Source organism: Phaethon aethereus (genome assembly GCF_964289735.1).
Source record: "Phaethon aethereus genome assembly, chromosome: 1".
Taxonomy (NCBI): domain Eukaryota; kingdom Metazoa; phylum Chordata; class Aves; order Phaethontiformes; family Phaethontidae; genus Phaethon; species Phaethon aethereus.
In genome coordinates this window covers 55,513,881-55,534,224 of record NC_138575.1, presented here as the reverse complement: position 1 = coordinate 55,534,224, position 20,344 = coordinate 55,513,881, and the positions used below count along the sequence as shown (strand labels likewise).

The window sequence follows — 20,344 nt, the reverse complement described above, 5'->3', positions numbered from 1 at the left end:
TTAAATCTCTTTTAGCTGTCTGGTCACGCATGTCTCAGGATTTCAGGGGCAGTAGTTCAGTTTCTCAGAACAAATTACTAGGTTTTAGATGATTAGATGGTCTCTGCCATTACGGACACCTAAATGTGATACACAAGATGCTGAGCCTCAGACACCTCTATTTAATCTGCTAAAACCTGAAGGCATCCAAATTCCTTAAGTGCCTACATTTCTAATGCTAGTATCTGTCATGTGCCTAAGTTCTGCACTCCTTGCCACAGGATTTCCAAGGGAATGGCAGCACCAGGCTTATATGGAGCTGGTCTGAGAGTCAAGCAGTTCCCACAGGTGCTTTTGGCTGTTCTTACTTTTGATGAACCAGCTGATTGGCAACTTGCGCAGTCCTCTTATATTCAGATCTCATTTGAATAGCTAATGTGCTGCTTACTGTTTCGGACAGGGGATGGTGAATACAGAACTCCAGCTTCCTGCCGAGATCAGCAGTCCCTAAAAGTGGGGGTGATTTGTGAAATGTGTCAGTGAGTTTCAGTTCAATTATTTGATGACTCTACTGCAAAGTTAAATCACTATGACTAGTCTCCTTGGACCGGTGAGATAACCTTTCTGACTGTATGTAGCCTCAGCCCAGGGCTAGCATCAGTGAGGGTGAGGGACCGGGAGTGAAGAAGCAAGCAAGGCATGTTAGAAAGGGGAATTGCAAGCAGAAAGTGTTTCTTATCATTTCTACACTGTTATTTTTTGGAGATGGGAGAACTTCACAGCTGTTCTGGCTTGGGTGTCTAAGACTCCAGAACTAAAGGAACACATAAAAGTGAGAGGAGTCTAGAGTTAAATCAGAAGTTCCAGTTCCAATTTGTGATGTTGATTCAACCTCCAGCATTAAACATTGCAGACCATCAAAGTAGAAAGGCAGATAAATGAATTTCAATCACATCCAACATCCATGAAGACAGCAGTGGGCTCCACAGACTCTCCTTCATCTCAGCACGAAATAACCAGCACGTATCATCAGCCACTCAAGGACTGTTATGAACACAGCATCTTCCTGATTTTTTCAAAAGAAATGCTGAAGACGAAGATGAAAGCTGAAGACCAGCCTGAGAAGTATTGTGATCCTCTGCTGCTAAGTTCATGTCTCAAGACAGCTTTATGCTTCTGTCTACTACATCTGTGTCAGATGCAGATGGTCAGCTTGAGATGAGAGCTATGGCTTTGGTGCATGGGGTCATGCGATGGGGAAAGATCGCCATGCTGCAGCCACAGACTTTGTTGTCCCCTGGGACTCTGCACTCAAAGGAGATATGCAAGGTTGCACAGTTACCACTGGGCTTTACCACCATGGTGCCTTTTGCAACCCGCAGACGGAGTCTTTCTCACTAAAAATAAAGATACTGAGAGATCTGTAAAGAGTCCAAAGTCCATGTGTGTCTTTCCTGAATGTCTAAAGGAAAAGCTACCTACAGTGAAGGGTGTCACTTCCCTACTCTTCAGACAGGCCATAGATAACTGTCTTCCTACCTGAATGGGTCCAGGGAATGTCTGTTTTGATGAACTAGGCTGAATGTTCCAGTCTCAGCTGGAGAGCTGCAGCTGAAAGCAAAGGGAGGGTTGAACCTTCTGTAACAACAGGAACTCCAGAGGCTTATTTCTTGTGAATTCTTCTTGCCTGCTTTTCAAGTGCATATATCTGGATGCAGCTAGAGAATCAGTCATTGAGGGCCAAGCACAAGAAAACTCCAGCTACACTAGGAAGAACAGTAGCGGTGAGGGCAGTGGAACCGCTGTTCTTGCCTCTTGAAGCTGAAAGAAAGTCGAGAGCACTCATTTAGTCCTCTTTTGGTTCCCTTCAGCTTCCCACACTTGCTAACACAGCCTTTGCCCACATGAGCCATTTCCTCAAGTCTACCTACTACTTTGGCTTATGTCCAGGCACAAACTCTCATTCCTGAATGAATATTTTGTGCTCAAAGGTTGCATTGACGCACTATTACTCAGAGAGACAAAAGCAAGAGTCCTGTACTGGTGGTGGACTCACAGAAGGATGGGGCTGTGGAACAGGGCCAGTGAGGTCTTCCAGCACAGAATAGCTATCTCTCTAGGCAGGATACTCACAGCGTGTATTTTACCAAAGGATACCTTTGCAAAATACCTCTCCTGCCACAGGAGAAAGAACATGACTAAAGCAGCAATAGTTTCATCCTGAGGCTTGAAGTTTAACAGCCTGGCAAGCTACCAGAATAAATACTGAATTCAAGCTGCCTGCAAGTCTCACCTACTGCCCCTGCAGTAGGAATGCTGGGGACCCAAATACTTGTGTCCTATGACGTCCTTGCAATGGCAGATAGGATAAATGTAGGCTGCAGAGAACCCTGAGACCTGCTGTGTGTCAGATGGATTCATCTCTAGCGAGCTGTGGGGTGCTCCCAGGTTTCACAACAAACATATGACAACTGGGTCATGTGGCTCTCGTAGGCAAACACAGTGGGCAAGCTACAGATGTGGCCTTGAGTGTGGCCCCGTGTAGGTGCAGCTGGTGAGGGCTACTTGGGGTACTTGAGACCTGACTGTCCTGCATCCCCCCTGCATGAAGGGCTATATACAATACCTTCCACGAGCTGGCAGTGGTACTTGCTGTAGTTCCCTGCAGAGTGCAGATGCAGCCGGTTACCGTGCTGTGTCTGAAAGAAGCTTTTGACAAGGAAAATTTCATAAGGGGGAATGAGGACTTCCTTCTCAGATGTGTAGTAAGAAAAGCCTTGCACAGCTGCTCCCAGGCAGGTGGTCACTGTGAACAAAGTTTCATTCCCAAACTTCTGGGCTTCATTCCAAAGGCGGGAGGTAGAGGTGAAACGGCCAAATCGCACCCTGCTGCCTACCATGGCCTCGATATATAAGTCTTTTACACCCCTGTGCACCCGATAGCACTTTCGTTTTCCCATGCTCTCCTTGCTGTTCTGCCATTGCTTCATTATCTGGATAGCAGTTGTCAGGTAAAAGTGAAAATATTTGAAACTGAATTTGCGTCTGTAGTGGTCTGGAGAGCTTCCTGCTGTAGATGTGGCCCAGTTCAGCTGAGAGTGCAGGGAAGAGTTCATGGTGTAAGCCATGAGGACTATGGCATGGCTCTCATGCATCTCCCTTAGGAGACCTACAGGGCTCTTTAACAAAGCCTCCTGAGCCTTCTTCCAGAGACTCAAATAGTCCTTGTTAGCAGCTATTTCCTTTTGGAAATAGTCTCCTCGCTCCAGTTCTTCCATCACCTGCTCTCTGCACCCCAGATACTGGTCATCAAAGGAATGTAGAGCCATATCCATCATAAGATGTGACACAGCCTGCAACATAAAAGCAAATGAATATTAGCATCAGAAGTGTGAATTTTTTTTTATCTCTATGGATGCAAGCCAGGTTTTTCCCTACGCTCTTCTTGCCTCTTTGTCATTATAGGCAGAGCAAGAACAGCAGGTAGGCATCTTTCTTTGACGAGCCCTTCCTGAGCAACCTCAGGTTATTGTCCAAGCCCCACCTCAGGCAAAGGCCAGCCAGGATGCAATCTTATTGCACATGGATCAGTGGCATTAAAAACTTCAGGAGAGTTTGGCCCTTCAGAAGGCGAAGTTATAGAGCCTGCAGGACAAACTCATGGTCCATTTATTTCAATATTCTGTTTATGATTAATAAGTGGTTTTGAAGAGGGAAAGAATAAGCAAAACAATGTGCTCAGGGCAGTGCAGCCTGAACACATCTCAGGGGTGAATTTCTTCTTCCTGTCTTGTGATACCTTTTGGACATGTTTTGGCGCCAGTGCATGTTGTTCAGTAAAGGACAATACAGTAGCACTGTGCCAAAACTTCTATTCATCCAGTTTGTCTCTGAGGCCAGCTGGACCTGTCATGTAAATAAACATTAAACACATGAGTAAGACTTTACACAACTGTGTGGCATAACAGGAAAATAACCTCTAATATATGTTGTCTATGAAATGGCACACTAGTTATCTGTTTCTAGGATTTCTAATTAATTAAAACCTTGTGTAATAAGACCTAAGAAATGGTGTGAGTTATGACATTGTTCTTTTTGCTTTTTGATCTCCTAGTAGACTAGTCAAGCACTGTAGTCAGCTGACAGTTGACTTCTACAAGTAGATACTAACTTCGTCTCAAATATCCTAGGCATATAACCAGATTGATACCTTTCTTAGCCTCTGAAGTTATACTGGCCCATAAATTATACAGGGATTCAGTGTATTTCTCCATGATACCGTAACTGCTTTAAAGGAAAGCTAAAAGGCAGTCACAAGCAATAGAGCAATGTTGTCAGTGTCCCATCCAACAACACACTGCTTTTATCAGAGCCTCGTCTGAGACAGGCTGGAAAAGGAGAGGAACATGAGATCTACTCACAGACACAACCTGGGAAACCATATGTCTCCAAAAGAGAGGAAATTTCCAACCAAGTAGTTGGAAAAGTAGCCTTTTAGGAATTAGGACAGGTAACAAATGCAACAGAGTCATTGAAAGCAGAAGAGTTTAAGCTGAACCCAAAGATCTTTAAAGAACATGTTTCAAATGAAGAAAAAAAGGAGGATATTTCAGTGGAATGAGCAATTTCACCATTTCAAATAAAGAACAATATTTACCCCCTCTTACCAGCCTTTGCAAGAAGATCACCAACAGAAGGCTGGCCAGCAGCACTGGCATTCTAGAGTCCACCCAGGACACTGTAAAGAACATTGAGGTCAAGTAGAGGTCATTTGCATCTGCTTCTTTCCTTTTTTTCCTTGAACTGGAAAATTCTGCTGGTTGTAATTTGCACTCAGGTTTTGGGGATGATTCTTCAACCAAAGAGTCACCAGATACTTACTGCAATTCAGATGTCATTAATCAAACCAAACAGACATTTTACTGGTAGAAGTGTGCCCACAATCCATAACGAAGGTTTGGTTGCACCAACTCCAGCTGGTGTAAGTGTCCTTCACCTTGATAATTCTCTTAATTCCAAGGTATCTGGTGTTCTTGTTCTTGCAAAAAGGAAGAAAACTTCAGCTTGGAGGAGTCTTAAGGCTGTTCTTTCCTGAGGAGTGATATGTCAGGATGAGGTGGAGAGCACTGTCCTTGGCCAAGAGCTTAAAAAGCCCTTTTAAAGAAGTGCAGAGCTCTGATAAAGCCAACACAGAAATGCTGGGTAGTTTGGGATCCCATCTGGAAGCAGAGATAACATAGCTGTCCCTCTCCTTAGCCCCTGCTGGTTTCTAATAATGTGCTGTCAATCCTACCCACACAGCACTGCAGAGTGGCACCTTGTAGAACTGTCTACATTAAAAACGCTCAGAATGAGCGTGTAAATACAGATTCTATACTGAGATTAACCCCTTTCTATTAGCTGCTTTCTGGTCCTCCTTCCCAGTAAAGGGCAGTGAGTTACTCACCTGTGAAGCCTCATGGCCTCTGACAAATTTTCTGCATGGAAAAAGAGCAAAGAGGAGGTGTCAGTGCCTGGTTCTGACTACAGAGAAGTGAAGTCCATTTTCCATTGCCTGTTAGTGGTAGTCTGGATGAGGGAGGCATTTGCAGTCATGGTGTGATTCCCTGGGAAAAGAGACCTTTGTGCAGCTGCTTGGATTCTGTGGACAGAAAGCATTTGTTGAATATCGCTGAAATAGGGTGGAAGATGACATAAAGGTCTCATACTGAGTTCCTTTCAAAGTGATCTATAAGACTGCACCAAGCTGATGCTGCTGACAGTATCTGCAGCCACTGGTGATACGAGATGATGACATGAAGGATGTTGCAAAGTGATAAATGCAGTCTATCTACTTCTCCTTCTTGGAATTGCTCTATGATCTTGGATTGTATTTTGATGGCTAAAAGTGAGTCCAGAGAAGTTGTTGTGAATTTATTGAGAGACATCTCCTCTTCTATTCATGTAGAGATAAAAAGGAGCTAAACTGTGGCAGACTCCAGCAGGAACTTGACAATCAGGATAAACACGAGAATGTCAATTCAGCTGTATATAATCCAGTTGCAGATTATGTCCCTATTTTTCCCTTCTGGCCTCTTAGTGTATGCTGCAGTATGAAGTGAATGAGGAAGAGAGCCCACTAAATTTGCCTTTTCAAACGCTTCTAATGCAACGTAATGTGCTATTTATTGTATGGCGATAAATATAACGGCCATAAGATGGCAGCAGAGAATTTAGAATGGTACTTAATTATGCCTTGATCAGGTGAAAATACGGACGGGAAGCTTGAGTTTCTTTTTTAGCAAATAAAACCATACAACACCAAAACCCTAATTTGTTTGTACAGCAAATTTCACTAATCTCTTTTTCCCAGGAAACCTTCACAGCTTTCAATGAGTACTTTGTTCATTTTTACTAGACGGCTTTTTTTTTTTTTCTGGGGTGGTTTTTTTTTTTGAGTTTTGCTGTTTGCATTGAAGTCCCATCAGTTTATGCCAACAGGGGAACGAGTCCCAGGTGTTTGACCAAGACAAGCAGAGTTACTTATTAACTGTCTTCTCCTTGGCCCAGGTCAGCATAGCTGGTGCAAGTCACAGCAGCTTGCCAAACAAGATGCCAAACAAGAGATGCTCACACTCACACTGGCACCCATCTCTGTGGACTTGCTCCATTTCATTACTTCAGGGCAAGGTCTTTCAGAGAAATACTGAGCTCGGTAGTTGGTGAATCAGGAAAAGCCTGGCCCTCCTCTCCCTCACTGTCATGGTGTACTGGGATCATGACCTGAATGTCAGTGTAGTCACTTCTGATTCGCACATTGGGGCACAGGAGGGGAGAAAGAAGCCTCACACACCTGGATCCTGCTACTCGGGGTTCATAGGAGCAGGCTTTACCTTCCAGGCATCTCTTTAACTGCAGATAAAGGCTGTACAGGGGAACAGAGAGAAGCAGCACACCAACCTGCTTTACATAAGCAGTATTTATTGCAGTTAGCAACTGGGGATGGCTGCACCAGCTTACACACAAACAGAGAGATTCAGTCTTCCTCAGCCTCCGGAGGCTCAGCAGTCCCTGACCTTGGAGATGGGATCTGCCATCTATCTCTCAGGGAAGGAAAGCTGACAGAGCACGTTAAGGGAGGCTGTGCAGAAAGTTGCTAAGGTATAATATTCATACGGGGGGCAGAATGAAGGAGTGCAGAAGAAAGAGGATATGTATACAAATACACATGTATTTTTATTTTTTATATATATATCTCAGAGAGATACAAGCTGACTTGAATAAACCAAATGCTGACCCAACTTCAATCGATCCTTGAACCAATTTTCTTTTTGTTTATTTCACAAAGTTTATTGCTTCTTGTTTGTTTGTTTTCTTTTTTTGGAGCTGTTTAGACACTTTTAGTTTCAAGCATAACTGCTAAAGCATCAGAGGAACAGATTGGGGTTTTGTTCTGCTTGGATATATTCACTTTCACCAGAAACAAGCTGTAACAAAAACAACAAGAGATTTCCAAATTGCTTTTTACAGACAGTCGCTGAATGCACTATTCAAATGGAAGGGCCCATCCTTCTAAGGACTCCTCAAACACACCCTTGGGGATTTATACGTTACTGGTATACAGGCAAATTTTGTGACAGAATAATCAGAAGAGTGTACCAGAGCTGGATTTCTGGCTATGTGGTAGTATTTCCACACTTCTATCCTTACAAAAACGCCCTACGTTGGCACATATTTACAGTGATTGTTCAGCCTGAAAATACTGAACTTCCCCAGTCATTGTACCAGGAGGCAGCTGTTCCACCTTCTTCCCAGTGAGTATCCGAGGATCAGATCCATCCCATTTACATGTGTTGTGACATTCTCCTATAATCCTCCTGCATTTTGTAGAAGAGGACAAAAGGTCTTACTATGTTTCTAGGTCATGCATTGTTTTTCTTGAAAGGAATCACAGTTTTTTCACCTACTGTGTCATGGGGATTCACATAGAAGGAGGTAAGACAGACTCTTCTCAATCATTTCAGCTCAAAATACCACAAAAGACGACTGAAGAGAAACATTTCCGATGAAAGGAATAAAGCTAATGAAAGCTCAACAAGTGGGGTAATTGTTGTTCTAGCTGGTTAGGGAGACTACTGAAGAAGGCCCCAGTCTAGATGGTTTTCTTCCCTCCTTCCCACCCACAATCTTCTTTCTCCTGTGGGGTTCAGACTGGTCCCAAGCAAAATGAATGAAGTGACCATCCCATCCTTAGTATCTCCCAAAGAAACGGTTGTAGGCTGTGTAAAATCCTATTTGGTCAGAGAGATAGTCACACGGGGGGTAGTTTTCACAACGCTCATGCATCTGCTCCATTGGACTTTTGTAATACTCAAAGTACCTGGAGTAGACAGAGAGAGACATGCCATTCTGCAGATTCAGTCGATGCAGTTGGAGAGGTTTCACACCCCAGACACGGACATGAGAAGAGTGATTCCCCAGGGTGCCCCAACAGGGGATTGTCATGATGAGTTAAACATCTACTGACACAGGGATGGACTACTCGATTAATGCTGGGAAAAGCTGGAATTGAACCTAACTTAAAGCAATTGCTCTTGAGGTTTTATCAGCAAAGGACACCACAGAAGCAGTTAGGGGTTTTTTTTGTCCCCAACCCCATTTCCGAACTACCCAGGAATCTTTTTTTTTCCTTATTATTATTTATTTTATTATATATTTATTTTATTATTTCCTGCTTATCTTTATTTGCACCCAGTTTCTGCTCACTTTCCTGCTAGTCCCTATTTTCCTTTAGCTTAAGCAGTTTCTTCTCATCATCCTCACTGCTGTTGTTGACAGCAATACTATTGCCATTCAGCTTTTGTTTTGCCAGGCTAAGCAAGCCCAAATCTTTTAGTCTCAGCTAAACACTCTGGATGCCTTTCTCAACTCCTCTGCTAGGTTTAGTTAATCTTTCCTGAAGAATGTACACACCGCTATAGGATACCCACCAGTATCTCACAAATTGTTATTTTATTTCTCTGTTGGAAATACCCCTTGAATTCCATTTGTTGCATCCATATTTCCAGACTAACCTTACCTCATGATCAAATAATACACCAGGATGTCTGTCTACCTCAGTCCTTCCTGATTAATGCTTATAGCAGAAGCTACTTTTACAACACCCCACCTATAAGGGGATAGTCAATACAGACAATACAGTTGCTGCTACTGATTTTCATCTTGTTTTTAATCACTGCAGGTTTCAACATCAGCCAGTTCCTCTGCTACAATACTCTGGTCTCCTCCTCTACATATGGGGCTTCTCAATTTTCTATTATCTAAAAACAACATTGTCCTTCTAGTGCAAAGATGGATTGAATAAAAATTCTTTTTGCACAGGCCTACATGAGACCGTGGCTTAAAAACATGTTCCAGGAAATTCGTGAAGAACATTCTTGCATGACCTCAAATGTTTCCAAAATTTATATCTAGAATTTCTCCAAATCTTTGTGTGTAGGTTTTCTGCACAAATGTATGTAGGACCTACAGCTTCAGAAAGAACAGCTGTCTGATCCAGCCTCATCCCTGCAACAGAGCTGTGCTTCCTTTGTAGGGAGCCAGAGGCAAGGACCAAAGCTCTGTGATGCTCATTATCCTGAAAACTGGCTCTGATGACAGTGCAGGTTAGAGGAGCTTCTAACTTCTATCCTGCTGTCGTTATGGCTAGCCCAGACAGCTAGCACTGTCTTCCTCCCTGGGAGGAATATGAGAGTCCAACTATGATCTCTCAATAGACTGTTTATGAAAAAAGAACCATTTATCTATCAATAAGTGTCTCCCGCAGCCTTTTTGCTTCACCGCATAAAGGTAATAACATAGATGTACAGCAAATTAATGCTTTGCCATGTCCTCTTGCCTTCCCACCCACTCTTCAGAACAGGTTCAGAGTCCAGCTCTCAGCCTGACTCATGAGTTGTTACCGTTCATACAGGCTGGACCTCTTCTGCCTCTTCACAAAGGTGTTGGCAACTTCCTTTTTAATCTTGATGCCTACCGAGAGAAAACACAGCAGGTTAGAGATGCAGGGCCACGGTCTATGAAAAACAGAGATCAATGTAACCTCTGAAAATGAACAGTCTACTCTCTTCACAAGCAGATGACTGCCACAAACCATCCGAATGGCCCGTTCATCCCTCCCCACCCCATTGTCCACTCAAAGCCCAACAGCTGGGCTCCCTCCTCACTCCAACCTGCACATCTACATGGAACAAAGGCCTTTTCTGTCATCAACTCAATTCCCTTGTCACACAACATGATCCGAGTCCACAGCACATGTGCAGAAAGCAAAGTCATGACAGTATAATATATGAATAAGGAGAAAATTACGGGAATGGCACCATTTCTCCCTAGCCCACTTCACTTCAGAGTCTTAGCTTCCTTTCTGTATTTTAACTCAGACTAAAAGTGATGCGGGATACCAGCCACCAGGCCTTAAAAATGCCTCTTATGAGCCATAAGCAAGAGGCAGCACATGGAAATACCAATGCTCACACGTGCAGAGTTCCATGAGACGTGAAGGGTGTAAAATAATGATGGTAAACATAACCCAGGGAGAAATATACCCAGGAGGTGCAAAGATCCGGGTGTTCAGGACTTGGGGAACATGAGAGGTCTTTCTGCCATGACAGCCTTGGCTCCCGGTCTCCACTAACACACCGTGTGAGTGCAGTTGCTTATTTGCCCCCTTGGATTTGCGGTTGTGCGAACACTGGCGTGCTGTGGAGCACCCCACAAACACCAGGTAGAGCCACTTTGCGCCCCGCTCCCAGCCAGGGCTCAGCACAGCCCAGCCTCTCTCCATGGGATGGACCCACGTCAGCAGAGCTGTGCACAGATGCTGGCACACCAGTACATCTTTCTGCAGAGGACCTGGCAAACTGTCACTGTCACTGGGGCAAAGCAGTTTCTAAGACCTCTGCCTGTGGGGAGACAGTGGGTTTTGTGCCCTTTCCTCATCACTGTGGGGTTTTTGATCGTGTTTCTGTTTGGCAGGTGCCTCCTCTCAAGCAAGCTTGGGTTTAGTCTGGATCAAAATACCAACTACATAAAAACTACTAATCAACGGGCTGCGAGAAATCACCACCTTTCTCTGAACACTCGTTGCATTTTTTTTTTCTCTTTCCCAATCTGTGTTCGTATTGGATCACTGGAGAAATACCAGCTTTCATGCTCCCCAGCAGCAATGTTACCCTTTAAGGTGTGAGAAAGGAGAGACAGGGAAGAACGAGGGGGATTTTCCATTCAGATTTCTGCCAGGATCAGCTTGCTGCAAAACCTCTGGACATCCCAAGATGTGCAAATCCCCATGTCCCGGGCAACCTGACAGAAGAGGGACTGGCAGCTCTTGGTAGTAGCTAAGGCAGGTGCTTGCTTTCAGGCTCTCCATCTTGTGGGATTTGGCAGGGATGTCACAGCCTGTTGCCATGTGGCACCAAATCTTTCTGCTCTGTCATCCTGCGCACCACACTGGCTGCTCAGCTGATCCAAAAGACCAGTGCCTGGAGGCCCTGGGGCAGGTTCTGCTCTCTTAACAGTCTGGGGACACAGCAGTCGCTTTGGAATAGGTGCCTGAGGCCAGCTCAGAGAAGCCGGGGCACTGGCCGTGTTGCTTCACCCACATCAACCTGTTTCACAGAGGGGAGATGCATCCCACTGCTAAAAACCTGCAGGACTCATGTCTTGCCTGGGGGCTTCTCAAGGGTTGTGGAGATGGCACTAGCACACCTGGAGCGATGCTAGGCTGCTGGTGCAGGGAGGCTGACCTCCCTCGTGTCTCCTGCCCCCATGGCCATGAAAGGCAGACCCTCTGTTTGCTGCAGGTGCTCCTGCACCTCAGGGACTGAACTGCTGAGGGAGCAAAAAGGGAGAAGCTAGAGGGACTCAGCATGGTTCTTGTTCATCCCTTGAACTAATCAAAGGGAAGTAGATGCAGGAGAATGGAGCTGAGCGTTGGTCACAACCGTATACTCACTGGCAGCGCTGGATGATCCTGCAGGGTCTTTGGGGTCTGGAAGACAGACAGAAAGGAGTTTGCTTGAGAGTCCTCCTCCTCTGCTCTCTTCTGTAACTGAATCCCTCTGCCTACTGGCTGGGTCCAGCTCTCCCCACTTTCCCAGAAGGTCTGTTCCTCCCAAAAACGGTTTTATTAACACCCACCGTTTAGAGAGAGACTTCTCCACCACAGCAAAATTCAACCATTAGGCCTGGATTTGTTTAATTTCAACTTCCTCTGAGCCAGACACTCTGGAAGCTGGAGGAAGACCTTCCTCCTTCTCCTTTCTCACTCTTGCTAAGAGCAGGGACAGCTAGAGCCAGGGGACCATTTGAACCAAATCCCAAATTTGGACACAACCTGAAGATAGCTGAGCATCTCCTCTTTCTTTGGAAAGAGAGGTTTCCTTAACTCCAGGGGGAAATCACAAGCCATTGATAGGGAAGAGAAATAGGGCCAAAAATTAGGAAGACCTGTGTCCTCACAGCTTTGCATCTCAGGGTTGAGGTACCTGGCTCACCAGCCCTACCAAGAGGAATTTGCACACTGTATTTCTGTGTTCAGTCATGATCTTAATCCTTAATTCTCCCTGCAAATGCCCAAGGAAAGCGTCATCTAAAAGAAACGGAAGGTCTCCTAATCTTGGCTCTCACACACTGCCCTATTTCACAATTTTTTTCTTCTGCTATTTCACCATACTTTTTTTCAAAGGTGTCAGTTCTACCCAAGTCACCAGGTATTTGGCATAAGTGGACTCTAGACACCAAAAAAATAACAACTGTGCTTAAACAAAAACTTTTTGTTAAAAGGGTTGTGTGTAGTTTTATTTTTAAGCAATGTATACATTCCTTGGATTTAAAAAAAAAAATTAGAAGTTGCTCCAAGGCCATTAAGCATTTTGAAACATACTAATGACTAAAAAAAGCAGATATATACTGAAGAGTGAAAAAGTGAGAAGAAGACTGGCAGAAGGAAAACGCTGATCAAACAAAATGTATTTGCCAATATTGAATCATGACATAGCTGGTGCCAAGGACTGAAAAAAATTTAACTCTGAATGAGATAATACAGGAAAAGACAGAGCTCTCTCCTGCTCAGCTTCTATTTTCCTGCTGTAAATGGAAAACGCTTGTTTTTCTGATCTTTTCCCCCTTCCCTCTCTCTTCATCAACTATAGAGCTGCCACTACATTACTATTTCTTCATCGTAAAGTCACCATCACTAAATTACCTTCAGATGTGATGTTGTCTCACTTCAGTGGGACAACTCCCTTTTTTTTAGCCACCAATAGGAGGCTTTTTTCCCTCCAGAAGCTCTCCACATCCCACATTCCTTGCAGGGGAGGCTTGACTCCGTGCCTATCTCTGCGATGCTACAGCACTCCAGGGCTGGTGGCCACAAAATCCCTCTCCCTGTGATCGACACAAATCTGCCTGCAGCTCAACCCTCTTACTCAAAAGTGAGCATCCAGCATATCTTTGCCAGTTCACCTAAATGCTAAACTGGTTTAATGCTTAAACATATTAAAATGTCTGAATTCTCTGCTGCAATTCAACGGTGCAATGGTGGGGGGCGGGGGGGCATTGACCAGCGGGAGAAAGTGCCCAGCAAGAGACGAGGCTCTCTATCCCCAAGTCCTCGCTCATCTGTGACTTTGTCTCTCGGACAGAGATCTGAAGTTGTGCAATGGCTGGCAGTGCACCCTCCTCCCCGCAAAGCTATGCGTCTCTCCCAGGCTGGCGGGAGGCTGACGGCTCGAGCAGCGCTCCCGGGAGCCTTCCCGGCATAGACGTCCCCTTACCTTTCTCACAACAGCAGAGCGCTGCCAGGGCCAGAGTCACGACCAGTGGTGCCAAGAGACTCCTCATGTCCTCTTTGGCTGCGCCAGTCTCCCTAACCTCAGAGCTTTCCTGGAGGTTACCGAAGTTCTCCGGAGCTTGCTTTCGGGCAGCAGTTTATATCCTGGAGAGATCAGGGCTCTGGCTTGTGTTCCTGCGTCTGAGCTCCAAAACAAAGCCCGTCCTTTGGGACAGGAGATACCGGGTCCTGGCAGCCATTTTGAGATCCATCTCAGGACTCATGTCATTTCCAGAAGATTTTATCTGAGGTTTTGAATGGGACTGTTGAAGAAAAACAACTGGATTAAAAAAAAATCAGTTTTATTATAAACATGAAAGTCATTCAGCTTCTTGCCAGAAAGCCAGGGGAGAGACCGGCACACCCAGAAGTAAAGCAGCTCCTTTCGTGTGATAGAGCTATCACATGTGGAAAATCAAATGAGACTGAACCCAATGCTGAAACTTTTCACCCACCCCACCCTGACCCATGTCTCTGAAGGTAGAGAAACCCATGAAACAGTTTGCATAGTGCAAACACACAGGAAACTTTTGCTTCAGACAGTTTCACCAAATCACTTCGGAGAGCTGAGATTTTTATACTGTTGGGATCTTTGGTAGTTACTTTGGGGGAGGGTCTTTCTTTTTTCTTCCTAGAAATCTTCCTAGTGTGGAGGCTATTAGTTTGGTTTCTCTTGTCTAAATATCAAATAAACTTGAAACTCCAAAAGTGTTTTATTCTTCAGGACTTGAGTGGCTGTGGTTGCTTGGTATGTCAAGAGCCCTGCATGGGCTCTTCTACAGCCTATCTATCTCCCACATTCCCCAAACCCACCAGCCAAGTTTCCAAAGCCATGTCCCAAACACAGCACATGGATCACATTTTCCTCTACCTCATATCCAGTCCTCCTCGGTTCCACATGTGTGGGAGACATCCAAAGGTTGCAGAATTAAAGCCTAAAAAGCTCTCAAGGGCAGAGCCATTAGGGATTGTGCCAATCCCTAGAAACACTTTCTTTTCGCTTAGAGCAATTTCAGGATTTAAAAAAAAAAAAAAAGTTTAACTCTTCTACACGTCAGGAAAGATTGAATATATATACTAACAACTTCCAGCAGAAGTAGTTGAAGAGCAACATTTTAAAAATAAATAAATATCTAAAAATAATAGGTATTCTAGGAAAGTTTTGCTTCCAAAGGAAAACTTGAAATAATATAAATATACAGTTCTAGTAATCCACACAGCTTTGCTTCTCTTCCCAACTTTTCCCAAGATTTCTAACCAGCATGTAGTCTCTTAAAAATGTTTGGATATTGCTTACACTAACGAAAACCCACAGAGATCTCTGGTGTTATCCATTATTTATATTGGTAAACCAGAGGCTGGAATCACCAGATATTTCTGGACACACGTTCAGACAGCATTAGCTCTGTGCCTTCCAGTTTGGTAGTGTCACAGTGTCACGTCAAACCCAGACACTGCAGACTTGTTGACTTTAGGATATGAAAGATTTTCCCTGGTTCATGATCATAAGATTCACTTACTTGGGAACACGCAGAACAAGTGTGAATGCGAATGTATGGCTTTTTTTCCTTAAACTCATTTATCTCTCACTGTTTCCTTTGGACAAAACTTTAGCAGCTGTCAGGGTGGAGTTTCCTATCAGAATTGTTTTCGATAAATAAATCACATTTCTTTCCAGAAGTTCATCTTCAAAGCTGGCAAAGCCTTGAAGCATATTTTGCAAGAAGATGCACGTTTCTAATGTTGCAGGTAGATTTGTCTCTAGACTTAATTTCACATTATAGTCAACAACCTGATAATTTATACCTCATAGCCTTTGATAATGTGCCATGAATCTTTCCCACTTCTATAACTTGCCTTTGGAAGCCTGGAGATGTGAATATTGAAACCAGTTGTGCTGAGTTGAGGTAGAAGATGTTATGTCTCCTACATGCCCCACACCAAGGGGTCTCCAAGCTGCTGTGGCTGCTGACCAGCCCGGAGCAGTATTGAATTCTTGGGCATGTCAGCACTGGTGCTTCTTGGCCTGGGGACAGGCTCTGCGAGGTGCCTTAGTGCTGGCGACAATCCAACAGCGGTCACGCTCGCTCCTCAATGGGGTGTGCAGTGCTCAGCAATCTGGGCACGGGGTCAGGCCGCATCTTGATTTTGAATGAGTTATGAACACTAAAATAAAATTGTTCTAGGTGAACAACATTGGACTTAACCCCAAACACTGGGTTTCTTTTACTTTTTTATTTACCACATGGAGCCCCTCTTCACCTTTGATTTCTGCAGCTTTCTAGCACTACCAGAATCATTCTAAGTGGAAGCAAGGGCATGAAAGGGGATTCCAAAAGGAAATACAAGTAAAATCCAGATCACACACTTCTTTATACGGGAGCATCCTACCTCAGGACCTGAGGGCAGCTGGATAGACAAGATGCAATTTACAGGCTTTTTCTGTCACTAACTCTTGCCCTAACTTTGTTTTTAAGATTAAACAGGCGCCTTCTGAACTTTGCTTCTCCACCTGAGGAAAGATATTATTGATTTCATTTTCAAAAAGTGCATCTCACCCTGCTTTCTGAACACAACGCCATTTTAAAATGTCTTAAGACTGGGAAATGAAATTTGCCAGTGACCTCTAAAAGAAACCACCTGTAGAACCTGGAAGAAAAACATTGCAGATCCTTTTAAACTCATGTGATTGCAAGGTAGTGACTTTTTCCGAAATCTGCACCAGATTCTATGCTAAACAAACTCAGCTTCTTTGGGGAAAACTGCACACACCCCCCTCCCAAAATACTGTGACTCACGAGAAGATAGTATCAAACCAGCAATTTATTGTGTAATAAACACCCACATCCTGAACTCTCTCTGATCTCTGCTACATCAGCTCGGCACTAATTAACACAGTGTAGGAATCCATGGCTACATGGGAGAGAAGCAGCAGGCAGGATAACATAGAGGGACACAAGCAACTGAATATGTTTCAGAGCCATCGCATTTTTTTGGGAGGATATCCTGGGCTCCAGGCCCCAGGGTGGGGACAAGTCATCCTTTACTTAGTCCTCCTCCTCCCAAAATAGTGCCTGTAAGCAGCAGGATAGCCATGGCGAAAAGCGTACAGTTCGCAGGGGTAGTAGTCCTCGCAGATCTCCCTCTGACGTTCCTGGGGCCCCTTATTACGCTCCCTGATCCTGCAAAAGTGGGAGAGATGAATGGTAAGTGCTGTCATCTTAAATATCTGTCTGCAGCCCTTTCCTGCCCCGCAGTTCCCCACCAGGATTAAGGGTCCGTCACCAGATGCCATCATCCAGCTACCAAGATGTTAGCATACCAGCTTCTGTGTTCGCCGCACCCAGGGGATGTGACTACAACAGGAGCGTTTTGCCTCCCCAGGTAACTTTTTATTTCATGGATAAGTAGGGCGGTGGGGAGAAGGGGATGGCTCCTGCCTCCACCTGAGGAAAAGTCCTCCTTCCAGCAGCCCCCGCAGCCTGCTGCCTTCAGCTCTTCTGCTCTTCCCCAAAGCCACGCGTGGAAGACCTGAAACACCCTGCAAAGGGGCCACCTGGTATTGCGGAGAAGGTTTGCCTTGACGCTTTGCTAGGAGATGATTTCTGTGCTTCAGCCTTTATTTTCACAAGCCCTTCATAAGGCATGAAACTGCCTATACCTGCTTTTTGAGGCAAAGAGGCCCCCAGATGGCCCTGTGATTTAGAAAAGGTCATGCAAATTCTGCATGCAAGCTGAGGACTAGAACAAGACCTCAAACTGAGCCTCCTTTCTCACCATCCCACACTGATTCCTTCTCCTTCTGTTGGTATTTCCTTCAGGCAGATTAAGCAGAGCCCTCCCAGTACATGACAAGTCCTCAAACGCAAGGACTCACTCTCTGCTGTCTTCTGCCAGGGTTGGGGACTTCACGGACACATCACACTAAGAGAGGGGCTAAGGTTTCTCAGAAGTCACCTCCTCTGCTGGTGCCAGCCTGTGCCTGGCAAGGAGAGACGTCTGCCCACTTCCATCCTCACTGACCTGAAGCTTTAACATACCTCTCCCGAGAGATGGCTTCTAGTCTTGTGTCAGCTTGTATGAAGTCATTGGCCCTTCGCCTGTTGATGAAGGGATCTGAGAACGCAAGAGGTTGTTCAGAGTAGATGGACACTTTTTCAAGGCCTGATTTCAACAAAAGCTAGCTTCCATATTTATAACAGCCTCCTTGTCTGCCCTCCCAGGCACCGGGACCTTTTAATATTCGCTGCTGCCCACCCCGCTGGTTCGTGCACAGCCTCTTCCTCTGGCTTGTGCCGCCTGCGTGGAAGTGCACATGCTGCCCGAGCTCTGCTGTTACTGAAGCCACTTGGGGTAAAGCTACTGTGATTTTGCTGCCACAGGTCCTCTGAGTGAGTGGAGCTTGGCCAAGAGGCAGGTGCCGTGCTGTGCAGACCATGGGAAGTCTGGGCATGCTCGGTAGAATTAGTAGAATCATGAAAATACAGGTAAAAACAGGAAGGGCCTGAGTCTGTCTGTCTGCCTCCAAGGTTAGGCAGTCACTGAGCAGTCCATATGGAAATTTTGGACTGATGTGCCTGAAGGTCCCTTCTGTCCTTTTTGAGAAACATCACAGTCCTATTGCAGAGTTCAGGAGTCTGGATGTCTTTGGTATTTTGGTATGTATTGGCTTACACATGTGCCTTTGTGCTTCTGACCAGCTGTTTTGTGAAGTCCTTCTCCCAGATGGTCTAATTTCTTTTTAGTTTGAAACCATCTGTTCTCTAACCGCTCCGGTTATTGTTTGTTCTATGGTGAGACCCTCCACCCTTTCATGTTTCTGTGACACTAACTCTCTCTTCCAGACCCAGCATCCCTCCTGCCCACACATGCCACCTGCTTCTTCCAAGGTGCTGGGAGTGAGGCTCTCCCTGTCCCTGGGGAAGTACAAATCATATCACTGGCTTCTGCAGTACCTCTTTCTTTGCTCATCATAGAGCTTTTTGAGTAATGTCCCTTTTCTATTGTCACTTAACCTGTTTTAGGTGGATATAGCAGGAATCTAAGTTCATGATTCTTTGTTTTCCAATTCTCATTATATCCTTTGCAAAACATATTGGTATGCACTTGTGCCCAAACATGTGAAGTCTTTTTTTAACTCTCTTCCTATTTATTCTGCAAGTCCATCACCCAGTAAATTCAATTTCCCTGGGCTGAGTGGTTCTGCCTATTTAAACTTCACCGTAAAGTACAAGGAAATGGTCTTGGAGATGTCTGTAGCACACTTCAAATTCAAGAAAATAGTAAAGCAGTCTCTTACTGTAATACTCATGGGATTCCATGCTCTCATGGGACTCTGGGGAAAGAAAGAGTAAAATGTGTGGTAAGACACTGTACTGATGGGATTCACAGGCTTTCATACACCACAGATCAATAGAACCTGCACACAGAAATCAGAGAAGCCAGGTTTTCAGGCACCTGGTTAAAAGGAAGAGAAAGGGATCAGTGGCCTGACCTAGCATTTATATGAAGAGTTTAGGGTGTTCAGGAATTTAGAATGGAGCAACCTTATTGTAGTCCAGACAACAAAGGGGCAGAAAGGGGAGCAGCCTGCGAGGTGAGCTGGAACAGTGGAAAGGGCTGAAGCATGCTGGACCACAAATCACAATGACTTGAAGCTGACAGCTCTGGAGCAGGACTAGGACAGCCTGATACTAGGACAGAAAAGCAGGCAAGAGATCAAGGGGAAAGAAGACACAAAGTTGAATAAAGAACATCTGAAAGGACCCAAAGGTGTCTGCAGGTTTGGAGTTATCACTCTACCCAGTAGAAAAGGTCACCTACCATAACAAGTAGCAGCCATCACCAATACAGCCAGGAGCGTAAGGATGACGAGAGTGCGCATTGTGCCAGCGCAGGGAGGAATCTCTCACTCTGTCTCTCTTGCTGCGTCTCGCTCTCTTCCCACTGAGGGCAGCTGGAGATCCTGGGCTGCCTGCAAAATTAGCAGTGGAATGTTTGTTATGAAAACAGAGCCAGGAGGGGGCCCATGAAAGAGCCTGGGGAAGGCGACGGCTGGCTGGTACACACTCTTTATGGAGCCATTACAAAACATCCTCTATTGGCAGATTGAGTCAGGTTTCAGGAAGGAGGGGGCATGCCTCCTTCCTCTCCCAGTTCAGGGCTGGGGGCCGTAATTTACAGGCAAGCATGTCACTAGCACTCCATGTTCAGAAAAGCTGGCCTGTGCAAGTGGAAGGAATTTCAGGGGCTGCCGGGGGCCTGGAGGGAGAGGTGTGTGCTGATCCCAAAAGTAAATGTTTGCCTTTCTAATTTTTCCTCTGATCTGCCCCCTTTGCCCTCACCATCCTCTGTCTGGATACAGCCAGCCCAGAGTGTTCTGTCAGCTTTGCCAACAGAGACATGGAGAATGAGGCTTCAAACACTCCATCCCTACTTGGCCCCCCTCCCTCTAGCTGGCTTCTGCTGCGGTCCCAGCCTGACAGTCATCAGAGA

At 45.2% G+C, this 20,344-nt stretch overlaps 3 protein-coding genes across 3 annotated transcripts; all 3 read right to left on the bottom strand.

The window, feature by feature from the left end:
- Positions 1 to 1,705: 1,705 nt before the first annotated feature.
- ART4 (ADP-ribosyltransferase 4 (inactive) (Dombrock blood group)) lies at positions 1,706 to 4,730 on the bottom strand (the record flags this gene model as incomplete). The annotated part of the gene is made up of 3 exons (XM_082003050.1): positions 1,706 to 1,800; positions 2,606 to 3,332; positions 4,647 to 4,730. The coding sequence occupies 3 exons, from the start codon at positions 4,728 to 4,730 to the stop codon at positions 1,706 to 1,708; spliced, it is 906 nt and encodes a 301-aa protein (XP_081859176.1).
- A 3,478-nt stretch (positions 4,731 to 8,208) lies between these two features.
- Positions 8,209 to 13,860, bottom strand: LOC309416744 (osteocalcin-like; the record flags this gene model as incomplete). The annotated part of the gene is made up of 3 exons (XM_082014103.1): positions 8,209 to 8,338; positions 9,921 to 9,990; positions 13,794 to 13,860. The coding sequence occupies 3 exons, from the start codon at positions 13,858 to 13,860 to the stop codon at positions 8,209 to 8,211; spliced, it is 267 nt and encodes an 88-aa protein (XP_081870229.1).
- A 3,031-nt stretch (positions 13,861 to 16,891) lies between these two features.
- MGP (matrix Gla protein) lies at positions 16,892 to 19,733 on the bottom strand (the record flags this gene model as incomplete). The annotated part of the gene is made up of 4 exons (XM_082002717.1): positions 16,892 to 17,031; positions 17,890 to 17,965; positions 19,149 to 19,184; positions 19,673 to 19,733. 4 exons carry the CDS (start codon positions 19,731 to 19,733, stop codon positions 16,893 to 16,895), a joined length of 312 nt encoding a protein of 103 aa, XP_081858843.1. The 3' UTR covers position 16,892.
- Between the last annotated feature and the right edge of the window lie 611 nt (positions 19,734 to 20,344).